This window comes from Hyaena hyaena, unplaced genomic scaffold, assembly GCF_003009895.1.
Source record: "Hyaena hyaena isolate Hyena2069 unplaced genomic scaffold, ASM300989v1 scaffold_51, whole genome shotgun sequence".
Classification (NCBI taxonomy): domain Eukaryota; kingdom Metazoa; phylum Chordata; class Mammalia; order Carnivora; family Hyaenidae; genus Hyaena; species Hyaena hyaena.
Window position 1 is genome coordinate 341,625 of NW_024080683.1, and position 18,808 is coordinate 360,432.

Sequence of the window (18,808 nt, forward strand, 5' to 3'; positions counted from 1 at the left end):
TAATGCCGATCGAATACTCGGTGTATTTTATTTTTGATTGCCACAGCATTTTTAACACTATTGTTTTTGTTTTTTTAATTTTTTAAAATATTTACTTAATTTTGAGAGCGGGAGAGAGAGAGACCAAGCATGAACTTGGGGCAGAGACAGAGAGGGAGACACAGATCCGAAGCAGGCTCCAGGCTCTGAGCTGTCAGCACAGACCCCGACATGGAGCTCGAATTCTGGAAGTGGGAGCGCTGAGAGGTGAGATCACGACCTGAGCCGACAAGCTGGACCCTTAACCGACTGAGCCACCCAGGTTCCCCTCTGGTTTTTCATTAATAGATGAGGAGGGCTCGAAGTTCAGAGCTGTGAGAATATTCCCACGGTCACATCACCAAGTAAGTGACCCAGCCGGAATCCAGTCCCAGGTGTGTGTGATTACAGGTGTCCCTGCTGTTTCCTTATGAGAAGAGAGACTTGTTTGACTTCAGGCTCTATTTCCTGTGGGCTGCAGTCGTGCAGGGCACAGAGCAGATGCTTAGTAAATATTCTAAGGAGGAATAAGCAGTTTCCACCACACTGCCTTTTTTTATGCCCAAGAAGAGTTTTAGGGAGTTCTGGAGGAAGAGGAGGAAAGTCAAAGGGATTAGTACGAGTAATCACGTTCCTACCACGCAGCTCCCGTCCACGCCTCTTCCAGCAACACGTTGGATGTGAAATAAAGCAAGTCCTGAAGTTTATGCTTTAAAGACGATAGTGTGATCAAAAGGCCAGGAGGCACATACAGTTGACAGCTTGTCAACTTAAAGAACGTTTCTGATTCCCAGCACACTTGCCAGATAACTGCGGAAAGCACTTCCACCTGTCACTCGGTCACTTGTGAGGAGCCGGTACCTTCTGAAATGAGCAGATTACTTAAGCTTGAAGGAGCTAAGGTTGCCGTTTGTTATTTGATTGCTCTTTGCTCTAAGCGGCGAGGGCCGCCACTAAAGCAGAGTGCTGGCCTTTCACTCTTGTTTTCAAATTAAAGATTTAATTACAGTCTTCACTGAAGATGAACCAAGTGTGAAAATACCTGGTCCACTTGGAGTGGGGGATCGAGGAGGCGTGTGTGGGTTGGAGTCAGTGCCTGGGCGTTTAAACACTTTCAACAGTAGCATTGAGGGTGAAATCAATTATATTGTGACCAAATGCTGGCCTGCTGGCTAGTCAGTCGTTGAACTTTATATTCTTCTTGTCATTTTTTTTTTAAAGCTGAAAGGTCTGTTTCTTAGTGGTTATTGTGATAGACTACAGCCTTGAACATCCAGGACTTCAAAGGTTTGGAAAATACACATCTTTGAAATTTGTAGGGGCTCATTTTGCAGACTGGTCTGTGGCCGTTGTGTGTTAAGGTGTCAGGCGCATGTGAAGAGTGTTGAGGCCAGAGTTCTCTGTACGTCTGTTGAATTAAGCCTGTTTATTGTGGTGTTCACATTCTCAGTCAGTCAGTCAGTAATAGAAAGCAGTCTTTCCAAAACCTATCTGTGGCGTCATATTACCTGCCTTTTTAAGGGAGTAGTTTTAATAAAATTCTTTCACTGGAGGGGGAAAAAATGCCTACATACCTCTCAGTCTTGAAATTTCACTTGTTCTAATATTTCTGTTAACGTCCAAAGTCAGGTCGTCCACAGACTGAGGTGTTTTTTTTCCCCCACACTTATTTAAGAGAGAGGGTGAGTGCGTGTGCGAGCAGGGAGGGGCAGAGGGAGAAAGAATCAAAAGCAGGTCCCGAGCTATCAGCACAGAGCCCGATGTGGGGTTCCGCCTCACAAACTCAGGAGATCATGATCTTTGCTGACAGCAAGAGTCGAGTCGGACGTTTAGCCAACTGGCCCCTCCAGGCGCCCCAAGGACTGAGTTTAAGAGGAGATTCATGATGCCTCGTTAACTCTTGATCATTGAGAAATCATCTGTTTCACATAAATGAATTTCCCAAGTAACTGATCGTTTCCCCTGCTGTCGCCAAAGTTTCCTGCCTCCCAGCCTCTGACAACAGGGAGGTTTGTAAGTGGATTCTCTGCTCGCTTGCCTTCAGCCGGCTGAACCTTTCTGGAGGATTCAGGTACATTGTCATGTGTCTGCCGGGCTCTGCTGGCCCCTCCTGCCTTCCTGGGTGTGGGACCGGGAGCCAGGCCTCTCGGTCATTCCAGCCGCCACTCTACCATGGTTTGTGTGTGAGCTCACTCAGCGAGCTGCTCAGCGTGGGCTGGGTTCTAGGAACCAGACTCGCTGCCTTTGACCAGTGAGTCATAGCTCTCATTCATTCATCCACTACTCCTTGTTGACTGCTTCCCAGATACCAGGCTTTTTTTTTTTAAATGTTTTATTTATTTCTAGGAGAGAGAGAGAGAGCATGAGCAGGGGAGGGTCAGAGAGAGAGGGAGACACAGACTGAAGCAGGCTTCAGGCTCCGAGCTGGCAGTCAGCACAGAGCCCGACGCGGGGCTTGAACCCACGAACCGCGAGATCATGACCTAAGCGAAAGTTGGACGCTTAAGTGACCCAGGCGCCCCCCAGATATCAGGCTTTTAACTGGGGGCCACCAAAGGGCCCCAAAAACAAATAGGACATTGACCCTGCCCTGTTCTGTGGGGAGAGTTGTTGGGTCAGTGATGGGAGGGGAAGGACTAGGAAGGTGGGAGTGAGCGCCGCAAGAAAGGCACAGACAAAACACCCTGGGGAGCTTGGGTCCGTGCTGGGGCCGAGAGCAGAACAAGTCTGGCACATGAGTCAAGTGCAGGGAAGACGTGGGCAACTCTGATGCCAGGCCAGCAGGTCTGGACTTTTCCAGATGCCACCAGGAGGAGGCAGAGGGGAGGAGATGCGCCTCTGGAAGCACAGTGGCCATTCTGGGGAAAGTGAAGGTGAGCGAGAAGACGGAGCAGGACAGCCAGATGCTAGCAGGTTAGGACAGGTGAGGAGGGCGGGATCCAGTCTGGGGAGTGGAGGCACAAGGTAAAATGGGAAGGACAGATCTGGGAAGAGCCCCGTGGGTTCACAGGGGCAGGACCTTGCCAGTCCCGGGAGGTGGGAGGGAGGTGAGGGAGAAGTTCCCTAAGCTAATCCTGAGGCTGGGAGCCTGAGTGGGTGAGGCAGGCGTGCTCAGAGCCCAAGAGGAGAGGGTTGGGTTTGCTCTGTGGGGGAAGACGGCAGGTTTAATTTTAAACACGGTGAACTTACAGGTGGGAAGCAGCTGAGGGAAGACTGGAGCAGCCACAGGCTATGGGGATCAGCAGGTCATGGGGGCCTGGAGAAAACCTGTCAATAAAACTACTGTGAGTTTGCTGGGCATAACCCAGCAAGCGGGCGGTGAGGCCTACTCTTCAGGTATTTGGTGGTAGTGAGATGGGAGACCCGACAGTAAGTCAGGGTAGAGAAGGGCAGGGAGAAATTGAGGAAAGGTTAGTAGAAAAGACCAAATACCTGGCTGTAATTTAAAGAGACAAAACAAAATAATAAGTGTTAGCAAAGGTGTGGAGAAGTCGGAACCCTGTGCATTGCTGATGGGAATGTAAAATGGTATATAGCTGCTCTGAAAAGCCATAGTAACGCTTCCTCAGATCATTAAAAGTGGAATTACTGTATAACTTGAGAGAGAAAGGGAAAGCATGAGCAGGGGAGGGGCAGAGAGAGAGAGACACAGAATCCGAAGCAGGCTCCAGGCTCTGAGCTGTCAGCACAGAGCCCGACGCAGAGCTCAAACCCACCAACCGTGAGATCATGACCTAAGCTAAAGTTAGACGCTTAACCGACTGAGCCCCCCAGGTGCCCCTAAAAAACGGGATTACCATATAATCCGGCAATCACACTTCTGGGTATGTTCCCCCAAAGAACTGCACACAAGCAGTTTGTTTGAACAGCAATGATCACATAGCCTTTTTCGCACCAGCCAAAGGCTGACACAGCCCACATGGCCGTCGATAATTGAGAAGGTAAACACGGTGTGGTATCTAAGTACAGTGGAATATTATTCGGCCTTCAGAGGGACAGCAGTTCTGCCACACGCTACAACATGGATGAACACTGAGAACATTCTGCTAACTGAAGTAAGCCAGCCACACGCGACAGACACCGTGGGACCCACTTCTGTGAGGTTCCAGAGTCGTCCAGACACAGAAAGCGGAAGGGTGCTTACTGGGCACTGAGGGAGGAGGAAATGGACGCTTCTCATATAGCGGATGTGGACTTTCTGTTTGCACACGTGGAGACGTTCTGGAGATGCTGAATGTGGCACAGTGTGTGTAGACACCATACCCCTCAGCTGTACGCTTAAAGGTGGTTAAAACAGTATGTTTGATGTGATGTGTTTCACCACAATAAAAAAAAAGAAAAGAAAAGAAAAACAGAAAAGTCCTGAAAGGGAAACCCAGTCTGTTGACCAGAGGAAGGAAGAGCTGATAAAAATCTGTCCCCAGCTTTGGTAAATACGTGTGGGTATCCGTTTCCTTCAGTTCGAAGCGGGGCTGGGCTGACGGGCGCCCGCAGCCCCCTACGTGGGAGCTTCTCGTCCAGGGAGGCCCCGGGCGGACCTTCTGAGGCACCCCCCAAAGCAAGGCCGCGGCTCACTTTGGCTTCAAGATGCAGTTGAGGAGAAAAGGAAGACCTTTCCTTGAAGGCCAACTAAAACACTTGTCCACACGTGAGCTCTTCTCTCTCAAAACAGTTACAGAATATCACAAACGCCTGGAGGGAAGAAGGCGCAATCATAGCCCCTGAATTCCTCAGATCACCCGCAGAGCCACCTCACCCAGGGGGGATGTCCTTTCCTGGGGGACTAATTGAAAAGAGAGCCCTTGACCTAAAAATGATTTCAGAAATACATATATTGAATTTTTTTTTTTTTTTTTTTTTTAGCTTTTGGAGGTTTGGGCAAAGTGTAGAAATTCTCTTTTGGAGAAACCGTACATTCTGTGCTCTTATTTTCTTGGTTCTGTTCACCCTTAACGTGAACCATTCCAAAGTTGTGTATTCTCGCTCCTGTAACCTGAACTTCCCTCAACTCTCCATGATGGTGGTATGGTATTTAGGCAGTCAGATCGCTCTTGTGGCTGTGAGTTAGGCATGTATACTCCTGTCTGGAAATACCTAGAATTTTCTATCCTGATTGATTTCAACTGGCATATGTTTTATTTGGATGTGTCTGCTTCCTTATTCTGTACAAGAGAAGAATATTAATCATTACTAGTCTTAGATTTCCTGTAACTAGAAAGGAGAGCCAACAAGCTGGCATAGAATGATCGCCAGTGCTGATGAGGTTTGCATTTGCTTTTGAAAGAAGATGGGAGTCCCCTGGTAAAAAAGATAAAATAATTTACCCGACACAGTTTTCTACCCTGGTCCCTGGCATTTCATTTGGGGCACAATACTTACTTTTATTTTATTTTTAACTAATGTATTTATTTTGAGAGAGAGCACGCAAGTGGAGGAAGAACAGAGAGAGTGGGAGAGAATCCCACACAGGCTCTGTGCTGTCAGTGCAGAGCCTGATGTGGGGCTCAAACTCAAAAACTGTGAGATCATGACCTGAGCCGAAACAAAGAGTTGGACGCTTTAACTGACTGAGCCCCCCAAGCGCCCCCACAATATTTACTTTTATTTTTTATTAACGTTTTATTTTTTTGAGAGACTGAGAGAGACAGAGCACGATCAGGGGAGAGGCAGAAAGAGAGGGAGACACAGAATCCAGAGCAGGCTCCAGGCTCTGACGGGCTTGGACCCATGAACACGAGATCATGGCCTGAGCCGAAGGTATATGCTCAACGGCTGAACCACCCAGGTGCCCCAGTATTTATTTTTAAATCACAAGCTGCAAATGTTATACAAGTTCTATTTGAGAAATGGCTCATGAACTTTGTCTTATGTCTCTTTGAATGGCAAAAAGTCGCAAAATGTTTCTAAACAAAAAACTTCCTTAACCGTGCAGCTAGAACTGAATATCTTAAAATATTTTGTTAAACAACATGTTTTAGGGAAGATGAAGCAACCCCGAAGTAAAAGGCAGACCACAGGCTGGTGGGTTAGCCAGCACCCACACTCCTTTCAGGCTGTAGTTTTGAAGGCAGTGTTCACTGTCCCTTATGACCAGCCCTCCGGGAGGTGATGTGGACTGCAAACTTTGACCCTTCTTCTTAGTCTCAACAAAATGTCCATCAAGGTTGACGTCCCCGTCATGTATATCACCCTTTAGGGTCGAAGCATCTGTGATCCTTGCTTCCTCTCAATGTGAAGAAAACCGTAAGGCTCCTTGAAATGTGTGTCTTGTTGCGAAATATCTGGACAGAGCTAACTAGTTTTGGCATGGCAGAGGCCACCGGCAGCTGCTCTGACTGTGATTTCTTCTGCCTCTGAGCAAACAGCTTTCCCAGGATCGCCTGGAAAGTCTCCTGAGAGATGACTTTTGAGCATCTTGTTTGCCTTGTCTGCTTCAGTTTCTGAGATGATGTCTCATCCGTATTTATGCTGTTTGCAAATGCATTTGCGTGTGGGACCAGTCAGTGTGGCTCCGTTCTTGGACGTGAGCCGTGTTTGCACTGCAGAGGCCCCCAGGCCCATGGTCCCCAGGCTCAGTGAGAGCCGGGCTCTTTGGCCTTGGCCCAGGCTCAGATCCCGGTCCCGGGGTGTGCTTGGTGTGGCGTTTCTCTGCCTCAGTACCCAGACTTTGCACAGTCTGTGCACTAAAGACAGACGGAGTTCGCTAAAACGCTTGCAGTGGGTAGCCTCAAGGCTGGCTGTAGGCTTCAGACTCTTGCCAGTGTGTGAGTTTGCCCCGTTCTGTGGTTACAGCATGTCTTGCGAAGGCCGAATTCCTCCGTCCCCCCAACACGTTCCTCCATTATTAAACACCCACTGTGTGTACTGCCCTGTGCCAGTGTATGGCAGATGTTTTCCCCTTCATTTCCCCATATCAGATGTTTGTCCTTTACCCTGTAGACTTACTCCCTGTTTCTGCCATGAGGCTGTGACGGCTCTAGCCGGTTCGGCCGTGGCTGCTGGCCGGGTGGCCTGGCCTCAGGAACTCCTGTGTGAAACCCCTGTGCTGTGCACGATGCTGTGAAAAGCACAGACTCACAGGCTCGGGGTTCAGCCTGAGATTCCTCATGACTGTCAGTGTCTTGGTCTGCACGGAAGGATGAGCGAAGAAGAAGGTCGGAAGGGAAACTTGTCTGAGAACATTCAGAGATGTTTGGGTTGTGTCGTCACCAAGTCCCCTCCCTTTTTTTTTTCCTTTCTCAACCTGGGTTAATCCAGATCTTACTCATTTCTTGGTTCTGTGGTAGGCAGTGGGGCATACAGAGTCACTGGCTTCTTCCCTGCGGAAGTTGGCAGACTCTTGAAGGCAATGGGGAGGGTGTTCCGGCGGCAGGGGGCTCATCGTGACTGGTGGGTGTGTACAGTCTGCAGGTTTGCTAACTGCTTCATCAGATACCGTCTCCTCCGTCCACAGGGCAGTTTCGTGAGATGCATGATTATTCTCCTTTAACAGTTAAAGAAACCGAGACTCGGCTGTTTCCAGGGTGCTGGTGTCTGAGCTCAGAGCTCCCAGTCAGTCGTGGCACTGACCCTCGGAGGCTGCTGGGGGCAGCGGGGAGGGGGAGTGGGGCCAGGCGGTGGTGCTGGGGACAGAGCTGAGACAGTGCTGATGTGCTCCTGCCCTAGCCAGGCCCAACCCCGGGGTCACCGACGGGTGAAGCTTTGCGGGACTTGAATGGGGGCTTTTCAGCTTCATCAGGCTTTACAAGGCTCCACCGCTTTGTATAGAACCATCTACTGTGTTCCCATTTTACAGACAAGGAAACTGAGGCACAGAGAGGGCACAGAACTGAGCACAGCCCGCATATGCAACCGGGGCTCTGCCCTGTTGCATTCTGCCTCGGGGTCAGCTTCTGCTACCCCAGGGAGCGCCTTTCTCAGGGCTCCAGGGACCCAGCGATTGTAGATTGGGAACCGGTGAGATCCCTGCTTCTTTTGGATCATTGATGTCTCTGCCCAGGACTTCCCAGAGTTACCACCTTTCAGAGAAACTTGGGCTCCAGCACGAGAGATGCTTTCCTGCTTCCAGATACTGCTGTCTTTAAGGGATGGTTTGCTTGAGCGCTGGCTGAGGACGCTGTGTTTTGTATGGTTTATAAAGCATGTCCACAGACGTTCTGCTATTTGATTTTGATTTGACACCAGCCATCCTCTCATCCCCGCCCCCAAAGAGGAAAAAAGCAGGGCTGATGTCACAGGAGACCTGTTGTCACATGAGGAATAGGGTGGCTGTGACACGTGTATTCCTCTTTCCAGATGCTCTCAAGAAGGCACGTGTGTTATGTGGCCCAGAATGAATAGACCTTGTCCTGAGTCCTCATTGAATTCCTGTACCTTCAAAGGCAACAGTCTCCTAACCTTCATTAAGACGGAGACTTGCAGACAAATAAAATAAGGAAACTAATTACTGTTACTCAGTAATTATCACAGTGACCTGTTAACAGTCTCGTTTCACAGATGGGGAAACCAAGGCCCAGGATGCTTACGTCTGCCCACCGGGCAGTCTAGGGGGTTTCTTCAAAGCCTGCTTCACGTTTAGTTCACCGAAGGGCAGAGTAGAACAGAGTCTCAGCCAGGGTGAGGCTTTATCTCAGGATGTGGTCCCCTAAAAGAAGTCAAAGCCACACAGTAGTTCGGTTTTGAGACATACGTAGCGCATTTTGGTTAAAACACCGGGAATTTGGATGTTTGGGCTGTGTGTATCACCAAATGCTGCCTCTCTTGGGTGGGCCAGTCCTGATGCAATACCCCTCACGTGCACCTTGCTCATGTCGGAAAGAGTTCAGGAATGGAGCGAGTCGGTGAGAGGAGTCTCCACAGCCCAGGACAGATCGGGCCCAGGGAGCCACCCGCAGATGAGCAGTGCTGATGGGCCGGAAGTTTGTGGGTAGAGGCAGAGGCGGGACAGTGAGGTCCTCGGAGGTGCTGAGCCCCTCAGGGCTGCTGTCGCGGGCACACCGCTTACTCATGGGCTGGCTTTGACACCCCAGTTGGTTTTGTGACGCCAGGAAAGAAACCACGAGGTAGTTCAGGAGTATCTGCCTTGCCGAGGAGGGTGTCTGGCCCCAAGGGATTCTGCCCTGGGTCCTGGGGGTGGAAGGAGGCTGAATGGGGTCCTTCCTCTCTATTTCTTTTTTGTGCACTCCTTTAAAACATCAAAAAAGGATTCTTCCCTCTGTGTTGGACTCTGTAGGGGGTAAGGGGGAAGGTTTGGTGTATTCTCTCGCTGATTTTGTGCAGCAGTAGGAGAGCCAGCTGGTCCACAGCCAACACCCAGGCCAGGCTGGGACTCTGGGTCCTATCCCCCCGCCCCCCCCAGGGCCCTAGGAGGGTGCTCCCGGAGGGTGCTCTGTAGGCTTCTGCTGCTTTTGAGAATGAAGACGTTCTGGCGTTATTTTGTGAGTTGTGTATCCATGTTACGCAAGAGATTTAGAGGGAGGGAGGCAGCGTTAATATTGCATAATGGGTACTTTCTCTTACACGTTCACTTAGTTTTTAGAAATGGCCGTTCCCAGGGCTTAAAAAGGTCGTGAGGGTTCTGTCAAGAAAGAAGCAGTGACCTGTGCCTGCTTCCAACCACAGGAACCTCCCCCTTGCCGTGGCTTGGCCACTTCTCTCCACAACACGCCGAGCACAGAGCCGGCCCCCTCTCGACATAGGTGTTTTAGAACTGCTGGTGAAGATGTGTTTTCAAGGAAGTCGTAATCCTCAACAGCTCTGTGTCACTACCCTTTAATTACACTTAGGTTGGGGGGAAAAATACACATTTAATTGTCCCCAAAATTTTATTTGTGTGTGTACACACACACACACACACACACACACACACACATTTAGTAAATACATAGTAAATGCGCGAGATTAATAAAGGGCTATTTTTTCTCAGCTTGTGGTTTCTAATTACATCAGTTACAGCTCTGCCCTCCCCTAACTGGAGTGCAGGCATGAACTGGAAAAGAATGAGCTAATCCGTGATAGATCGGGTTGAATAAAGATCTCCATTCATATCTTTACCTTTTATCCCTTGTGCCGAGTGCCAAGAATTAATGCTGTTTGAAAGTACAGACTGAACCTGCCAAGCTTCGGACTGGCCCAGATAATCCTAATTATTTTAAACGTTAGTGAGAAGGGGCAGCAGTTTCACAGCGGAAAAGAGTTCCATTGTGAAACATTAAATATCTGCTAAGTGGTATTGATTGGACGGGATTTTATTTCCAAACACTACGGTTTATTGCGAAGCGGAAGAATCTGTTGTTTGAGAAATTTTCATTAGCTTTTCCATCAGACTCCAAGGCCAGCACTTTTGTTTTCTCCGTGTCCACTTGGAGGTGAAGACTTGCTAACAATTGAAGAATGCCGCTTGCATTCTTATTTTTAAGTGGTTTCTGAGTGGGCGTTGAATAGTATTTCACATAGAGAGGAAGAAAATTTTTCTCAAGCATGAATATCCTGTTTTCTCACACCATTGGAGGAGAATTATTCATTCCAGCCCACTGACTTCCAACAGATCATTCAAGTTAAAAGTCAGAGGTCTTTGCAATGTCGAAAGATTTAGCAGTTAGAGTGGTTTTTGTTTTGCTTTTTAGGGAGGTGGGTTTGGGGGTGGCGGTAAGATGATGGTTAGACGGCATCACTTCCGTCATCTTAAATTTTTCCACCACTCCCCTCCCCAGCACCGGGAAGTGTGATTCTTTGTAAGGGTTTTTGTTTGTTTTTAAATAATAGTCCAAGAAAGCCCTTCCTCTAGCTTCTGTAGACAAATAGGCTACTTGAGAGAAAACAGATACTGGGCTTGCTGGTTCAATCAAGGGTCAGCCCCGGGCGTTTACCCACCTTTCACTGGAAGCGGAGAAAAGATCAGATGGGCAAGTTTCCTTCTGTGTTCCCTTTTCTTACTTTTTAGGCTCTACCTCGGTCTCCAGAAGTCACTTCTTCCATTTCTGTAAATGCCAGGAGCCTGCCCGGGATCCAGGGGTAGCGTAATTCTGAATTGTTTATCGCTCCTGAAAGCTTCCTGCCCACCCCCCACCCCCGCCCAGCTCAGCTGTCCCCATCCCCCCACCCCCACTCCCAGCCTGGAGCAAAGCACTAACATCTTCAGTGATGCAAATAGTCGTGTGTTGAGCATCTCTGGGCCAATTATTCTTTCTTTGGGCTTATTCCCCAGAGTGGAATTACCAGGTCAGAGGGGATGAACAGTTTTACGGTTCTCATTACATGTCACTAGATTGCTGTCCAGAAAGACGGAACCAATTTCTAGTGCTACCAGCGCTGTACCTTTTCTCACAGCGCCACTGACACAGGGCATTAGCATTTTTACAAAATAATTAAGAGGAACCTTTTGAGCTGAAATTAGCCTTGTGTCAGGCTCATTAAAATCAACTTAAAAAGCAGAGAGGATAATTCTGACTTTGGAATTTTTAATTGGTGTAAAATGATTTACAGTGACCAATTATGACTCTTCCCCCAACAAAGTTTAATGAAGCTGCATTAAAACGGAGAAGGGTATCTTTAAGGACGGTAGTAAAACAGATTTCGGACATTAGTCTCCAGGATAAGCGCTTCCGAAATCTTTCCTGCACTTGGACTGTTAGGAGGGGCCGCACAAAATGAGCTCAACACACACTGTCCCAGTATTCAAAGACAATGCCAAGCCTTGAACAACAGTAAAAATAACACGGATTGAAATTTTGAGCGGAGAGCCACTGGAAAATGCTGGCACTTTCCAGAACAGCTTGAGTTCATGTATTTGCATCCTTCCGGGATTGCAGTCACGGATTAGGGGTGCACAGAGCCTCCCCGGTCCAGGCAGGTGACAAGGTGACACCGTGTGTATCTCTGTAGTCTGAGTCCCAGGAATACTTTCCGAGAAAACACGCACAAGGCAGCTGAGGGCCAAAGGGAGCGGTCCCCACATTTCCGCCTTTTGCAGAATTCCTGCCCTTCCCTTTTCTGGTCGCAGATCAGTCAATTGGGGGTAAGAGGTGCTTGGCCGGGGTGGAGGGGCATCTCCTGGGTCAGCTACTGACTGAAGGCAGAAGGCAGGCCCAGGGCTCAGAACGTGGCAGGGAGCACTCGCTCCCTCCTTTCTGGCCCCTGCATTAGTCTGACAAGGGTCAGTTCTTTTGCCTCCTTAAACTCACCCGGAGATTAGGAAGCCCCCCCCCCGCCCCCCGCCCCAGCCAGGGACTGACTGTGGCACCCAAGGAGGGGGGGGAGCCAAGCAGGTGGTGGGGCTGACCACTGTCACACAGGGTCCCCTCCATCAACCAGCGGGACTAATTCTTTCAGTGACTGGTTTGAGGATTAAATATTTCATTAAAGAGTGTGGAATACAGGAAGTGGGCAGTAAACGTTCACTTCACTCTCGCTTCCAGACAGAGAAGCTTGTGTCACTGGTTTGAGGTGGGATGGGCGCGGTGGGCAGCCAGCTCCTGCGCTCTGCTCTCCCTGGCTACTGCTTAGTCCGGCTCTCCAGACCTTTGTGTAGCTCCAAGAGGTCAGAGCAAAGTCCAGCCACCTTGGGAAAAACATTTCTTTGTATATACAGCATGGTGTGTATGTAGCACAACTCATAAATCATCTTGGATTTGCAGGGATTTTTAAATCCAGGTAACAATTCAAATGTAGTCTTATAAGCTGCAATAAAGTGAAGGTTTCAGATTTTTTTTTTTAGGTTCCCAGGTGTTTGGGTTGGCATTACTTATTTCTGTACGCGTGTGTTTATTTTGTTGGTGTCTGTAAAGTACTGTTTAACAGCGCTCGACTTTAAAAAACAAAAAAGGCTTATCCACTATTACCCTTGCTTTTAATTTAAGTCACTAAGCAAATACTATCAGCATCAAAGGTAATTGTTTGTCAGGAAATTGCCTAAATTGTTTTTCAGGTTTATTCACCAAGTTTCCAGATCATGCCTTTCCTTACTGGAGGCATTTGAGGCAGCCCTACAAAACTCTCCGCCCTTCTGTCTGTCCATCCGTATGTTATGTTAGAAGAAAGGAGCCTCTGAAATAATTTGGTACCGCAGAGTGGTTTTAAAGGTCCGCTTCTGAAATCCCAGCTCTGTTCTTTCAGTTCTGTGTGGATCCACAGCCGCAGCAAACCTTTTCCAAACCCATAACAAGCATAAATAGTGTTCTCTTGTAAAAAGGTCTCTTTTCAGCGTGGTAATATACCTTATTAAATCCCAAACATAATAAGTATTGATGGCAAACAAATCAGGACCCGGTACAGCTTCTACGATGATTTAGTTCCCTACAAATGACTTCAGCACTCAGTTCCCAGTGCATTTTGCTAATTACATCATAGATTTCCCTATTGATGAACACAAGCTGAATTAACACAGGAGCACTAATGTACCCTTTCACCATTATTGTTGTACAAGAAGCCGTGGCAGATGCTGGCAGTTAGTTACACAAACATTAGTATTAACGATTGGCCATTTGGAATTGGTGACAAACTACTGCCCGGCAGAATCCTGAGGCTGAAACCAATCAGGAAGTTAATGAGGAGAGAAATTACCACTGCAGCTTCCCCTTAATTACATTCACACTAGGCAGGAAGGGAGTTCTGGGGGTGGATCTGAACTCTGCTAAGGTTAAGAAGGTCAGAGACCCTTTTGCTTAAATTTTGTATCTACCGTGCCTTGTGAGGTTGCAAAAATTGTTCAGCACATTTAGCATCTTTCATATTTAATGTCAGTTTCCTAGTAGAGTTTTATGTTCACAGATTTGAGTTTAAAATCTCTACCTGACTTCTATTTTAGTGAAGGTATATTTCACTTTTTATATTTTTAAAAAAGTCTCCCTCCCATTTCCTGCTTTTTGGTTTGCAAAAGTTATATAAAGAGCAAGTGTTTGTCCCTGTATATCCAAGAGAAATAACAGGAAAATTGATATGCTATCACCTTCGTTTGCTAGATGTTGAAAAACTTAGGGTTACCTGTCAAATGGTGGAAATACATGGGTGGAGTCTTGCTCCGGGTAATTTGTCAGACGGATCATTTGACAAGACAAGTTCTATTAGCATCCTTTACATAAAGGGGAGGGGTTCAGTGAAGGGTAGAAATAGTTTTCCCCAAAGAGGCGGGGAGCAGACTGGTTAGTTTCTTCTTGATGCACTGCCTGACTTTCCCCTTCCAACATAAATAGATTACTGCCTAAATATTGTGCAGGAATACTGTTTTTTATTCTAAAGAAATGCTGGGGGTTTTAATGACTGCCTGGAACCACATTCTGGTTGGTTCCATCGCAGGGGATGGAAACGCAGAGCGCCTCGGTGTTTGTCGAAACCTGATTGAATACTGAATGTAGAAGGACTAGCCACTTTTAATGTGCTCTTCTCCCTCCCTGTCTCTCGCCCACGACCCAGTCTTCTCGCCGCCCAGCAGTCAAGATTCTGGCCTGGTTTCCCTCTCCAGCAGCTCTCCTATTAGTAACGAGAGCACAAAGGGGGTGCTCGAGTGCGAGTCAGCCTCGGAGCCTAGCAGCTTCAGCGTTACTGCTGTCATCGAAGAAGACGAGTGAATGGTGCCCGATGCCTTTGGCCTGTCCCTCGGAGTAGCAGGTGTATTCATTGAAACACAGGGTTTGTTGTTCTTATTTTGTCTTGACTCAGGTCCACTTAACTGTTGAGAACCTGTTTGGTTTATACTCCTTAGAGCTTAGCCCAGAGGCCAAAATATATTGGGAATAGTTTAGGATCCAGGACGACCGTCCGAAAGAATTAGGTGCTTTGCTCACGGAGTTAAATGGCAGTATCCCCCACCCCCACTTTTTTGATAATACTGGTTTACATTATAGTTTTCAGGAAATGCAGTAATTCACTAAAGTAAAGAAGGATATTTGCCTCCAACTGTGTCCTAATTAGATATTACCTCTGGTTTTAAAATGAAATCTTAGGTACCTTAGACGTTTCTATTTTAGTATTTTAATGAAACTGCAAAAATATAAACTTAGCCAAATACATGAGCAATGAGAAGAGCAGAGAAACTTAGTGATTGTTTTAGAAATCTGCAGCAAGTCAGAGTAAATGGAAATACAGTGTGTTTGTGTTGCAGCTGGAAAAGCCTAACCCTACCCCAGCCCACCCCCCCACATCCAAAACCTGATTGAAATACAGTCAGAGAAAGAAATTAAAGCCCTTGAGAACCACTGCCTTTTCCATAAAAGGTAATTTCAAAAGAACACAATGGAAAGTAACCTCAGTAAGCAGAATTCCTGGGTTTGTTTCTAGAATAATAGGAGAGTTTATCATACACATTCCTTCTACTACAGGGGGAAAAAATGGATGCAATCTAGACTATTTTGTAACCTTAGGTTGTAATCTGATTTGAAAATAAGTACATCTTTAAAAGTTACTACAGATTTCTGAGTTCATTACTTTGTTAAAAATTGCTTGTGGAGTACTTCCGTATGTAACAGAAACCATCCTGAAATGAAACTAGTCTAAAAAAAATTCATTGTTCTGTGTAGTAGCAGCTGTACCTGAAATAAAAATGTTATTGATGACTGAATTTTCTTGTGTGTATATTTGGTGAGCGGTATTAAACAGGAAAAAAGAAATTACTTGTATTTTCTTCGCTCTGTGCTTTGAAAACATCTATTTGATTTCACCCCCATCTGTTGTAATCAATAACCTGACCATCTTGTTTTTTATTAAATGCACTTACTCTTAATTTCATCCACCAGTGGTTTTAGAGAGAATAATGTGGAGTTACCTATATAGGTTTGACATTATAAATCACTTCTTGGGGCTGAATCGTATAGTGGTATCGATTGATCCTGATATATCACAGAAATTTACTGTCACTTCTGTTTTCAATTAAAGATACAATCAGTCAGATAATGACTTAATTGGATTTTACAGAAGATTGAGTTTTATTGCCCAGTGCTTTACGAGTTTAGTTAAGGAAGATCATTTTATCACACTTGTCAGGCTGCTGCTACTGCAGCCGTGTGCCCTTCGGGGCGGCTGGCGCTGGAGCTATTGTGGTGGCGAAGCCTAAAGGCTGCGGGCCGGGCCGTGCAAGGCAGGGACCAGGCGGCGGAGGCGCCACCTCTGAGGCGTTAATGGTGGCTTTTCCGAAGATTAAGAAGATACTTCGTGCACTTCCTGCCCACTGCCCAGGCTCCCTACATTTTTTAAAATCCTGGCTTCCGTGGATCCAGGCGGCTTCCAGTTTCAGCCTTTCTCCATAGATGCCCCCAACACATGAATTCGGCGGGTGGCTTTTTTTTGGGGGGGGAGTCGAACACGCCCGCCCCCTCATGGGGGGGAGGGGAGGGTTTAGGGTGCCTCCTCGGGGAACGTGCTCAAGTGTCCCTGCGTTTCTGAAAAGCCAGTGGAGCCCGGGTAAACTTGGCAGGGCGCTGCCAAAGATTTGACCCTCTGGGCCCCTGGTGCCCACCCCTCCCTCGCCCGGGCCGGGCTCTGGGTTCGGCTGCCTCCTGCGGGCGTGAGTTTGACTCCCAGCTGCAGGCACCCAGGGAGTCAGGCAGGTCGGGTGGGCAGCGCCTGTCCTTGGGGAGGCTTCCCCTCGGGGGCCCATTGCCGGATTTGGTTCTGAATCCTGCCCCTCCAGGAGGGCCCCACCTGGCACTAAAGGCCCCCCCCCCCCACTACCCCACTGCTGTTTATTCCTGTTAGGGAGGGGGCCAGGCTGGTCCAGGGCCTGGCCTAGCAGGTGCTCAACTTTAGGAATTTGGCAAATTCTGAACACCAGGTACAGCAACCACAGGAAGGCTTGGTCGTCCCATTTTAACCATGTTTGAATACACACATTTGAGTCACGTTAAAGCTTTGGTCCCTTGTTGTGAGACGTGTAACAGCAAGGCCGCGACCCCCTGCAGGCGATATCCCTGGAGTGTGCGGAGTACACGTGTGCCCCACACGTGTGTGCGAGTGTGGGCGCGTCGGGCATCCCGTACGCAGCTGGCGGGCGGCCGGGACAGCCCTGAGCATTTGGGGGGCGCTTCTGCTGCTCCAACGCGGGGAAACCGAGGCAGGCTCGCGGGGCCTTCCCCTCCTGGGCTCCAGGCAAACCAAACACACGCCTTTTCCCCAAGGCCGTCTCGGGCTCCCGCAGGAGCTGCGGTCAAGGGCGACCGTTCCCCCTACTACAAGCGGACGCGGCCCCGGGTCGGCGCCCCACTCGGCGCCCCATGTTCTCACCCTGCTAGCGAGCTGCGGACCCCACTCTGCGGAACTAGGGCCTCAGGGAAAGCTGCTCTGACGCCCAGGGCGACGCTGGTGACACTGCCTCCTCGCTGCGACAGCCACTGCCATACCCATAGCGGGGGCTCCCACCGGGGCCCGCGCACGAGACGTCCGTTCGAGGCAGCAGCCGCCACCGCTGTCCCTTGCACGTCCTGGAAACCAAACTGTTGGGCACGTCAAAAAACTCCCCTTCCGGTGAACTCCAGTGCGGAATCGGGGTCACACGTACACGCATATTGCACCGCATTTTGACGTTTTGCACCAAGTGGTATTCAAAGCGCTTCGTGGAAAGCGCTACGCGTCTCAAAAATAGGCTGGAGGTCAATGGGTGGAAGGAGAGGGGTCCGTCTCGGCTTCGCCCCGCCCCAGCGGGAGGTTCCCCCCCGAGGCCCCGGGCCTGCGCCCTCCGGTCCCCTCGGCGCGCACACGCGGACTAGGCCGGAGCCCGGGGGCTGCACGCTCGGCCCGCGCCGGCCACTGCCGACGACTCGCGAACTTCGCCGCAGAAGACGCCGCGTCCGCCTGCCCCTTCCCAGGGACGCGAACGGTCTTCTCTCAGCCACGACTCCGCCAAGTTCCCCGCACCCCCATCCCAGGACAGCCCGCAAACTTCCCAGCAGTGCAAAGCAGAGGCCGGGAGGGGCGGGCCGGCGGGGGACCCCTGGCGGGGGCGGGGCGATGGCTGGGTGGGCGGGGCCCCGAGCGCTCCGGAAGTCGCCCCGCCCAGGAGGCTCCGGAGCCGGCCGCCGGAGCTGACGGCCTCGGTGCCTGCGCCCCGGCGTGGGGCGCCCTTGGGTGCGTGGCCCTCCCGCCTCTGGTCGGGCTTCCGTGCGTGGAGTTCGCAGTCGCGTCCCCCGCGGTGCGGGCCGTGCCCGCCGTTTCCCATTATCCCCGGGACCGGGCTGGGGCTGGTTTCTGGCAGGCCGCGCAGCTGCCCACTTTCCCCGCTGCGGGGCTTGGTTCGGGGCCGCGGGGCGACAGGGCAGGCGGAGGCAGAAGAGCGTTCTGGAAGAGTGTCTCGTCCCGGGAGAGCGCTACCCCGGCGCCCAGAGAGCGGGCCCTGGAGAAAAGACTCTGCCCCTTGAATGTCACTCGAACTACTGAAAAAGCTTTCCCTGGCCTTTTTGTTTGGTTTTGTTCTGAGTGTTCAAGTCCAAGGGAAACCTGATCTTTGCAACGTTCTCAGGACCGCGCCGCTCTCGATTTCCCTCGCAGAGTGCACGGTATTTTCTCCCCTTCGCGCAGAAGGCACACGGGGTGTGCAGGCCGCCCCACGGCGAGCCTCCGGCGAGCGGGGCCGGGCGGCACGGACGCCCGCTGCCCGCCCCGGCCTCCCGCTGCTCCGCGGGCGGGGCGGCGCGGCCGGAGCCCCAGGCCCTGCGCGCGGGCAGGGGGAGGCGGGCCGAGGCCCTGGCCCGGTGGGGAGCGCTGCGAGCGCGCGTCTCCACTTCCCCTGCGAAGCGCGGCGCGGAGGTCGGCTCTCAGTGGGCCCCTCGGATAAAGCAAAGTTGGAGCGACATCCCCGTCCCCCTTC

General features: G+C 50.0%; 1 protein-coding gene across 2 annotated transcripts in view; it reads left to right on the forward strand.

Moving 5' to 3' along the window:
* Window positions 1–15,180, forward strand: part of DMRT1 (doublesex and mab-3 related transcription factor 1) — a 112,530-nt gene extending 97,350 nt beyond the window's left edge. For both annotated transcript variants that reach the window (XM_039230847.1, XM_039230848.1), the window contains exon 5: window positions 14,428–15,180. In XM_039230847.1, the coding sequence (XP_039086778.1) occupies window positions 14,428–14,582 (155 nt within the window). In that variant the 3' untranslated portion in view covers window positions 14,583–15,180. The remainder of the gene's footprint in view (window positions 1–14,427) is intronic.
* The last annotated feature ends 3,628 nt before the right edge of the window (window positions 15,181–18,808 follow it).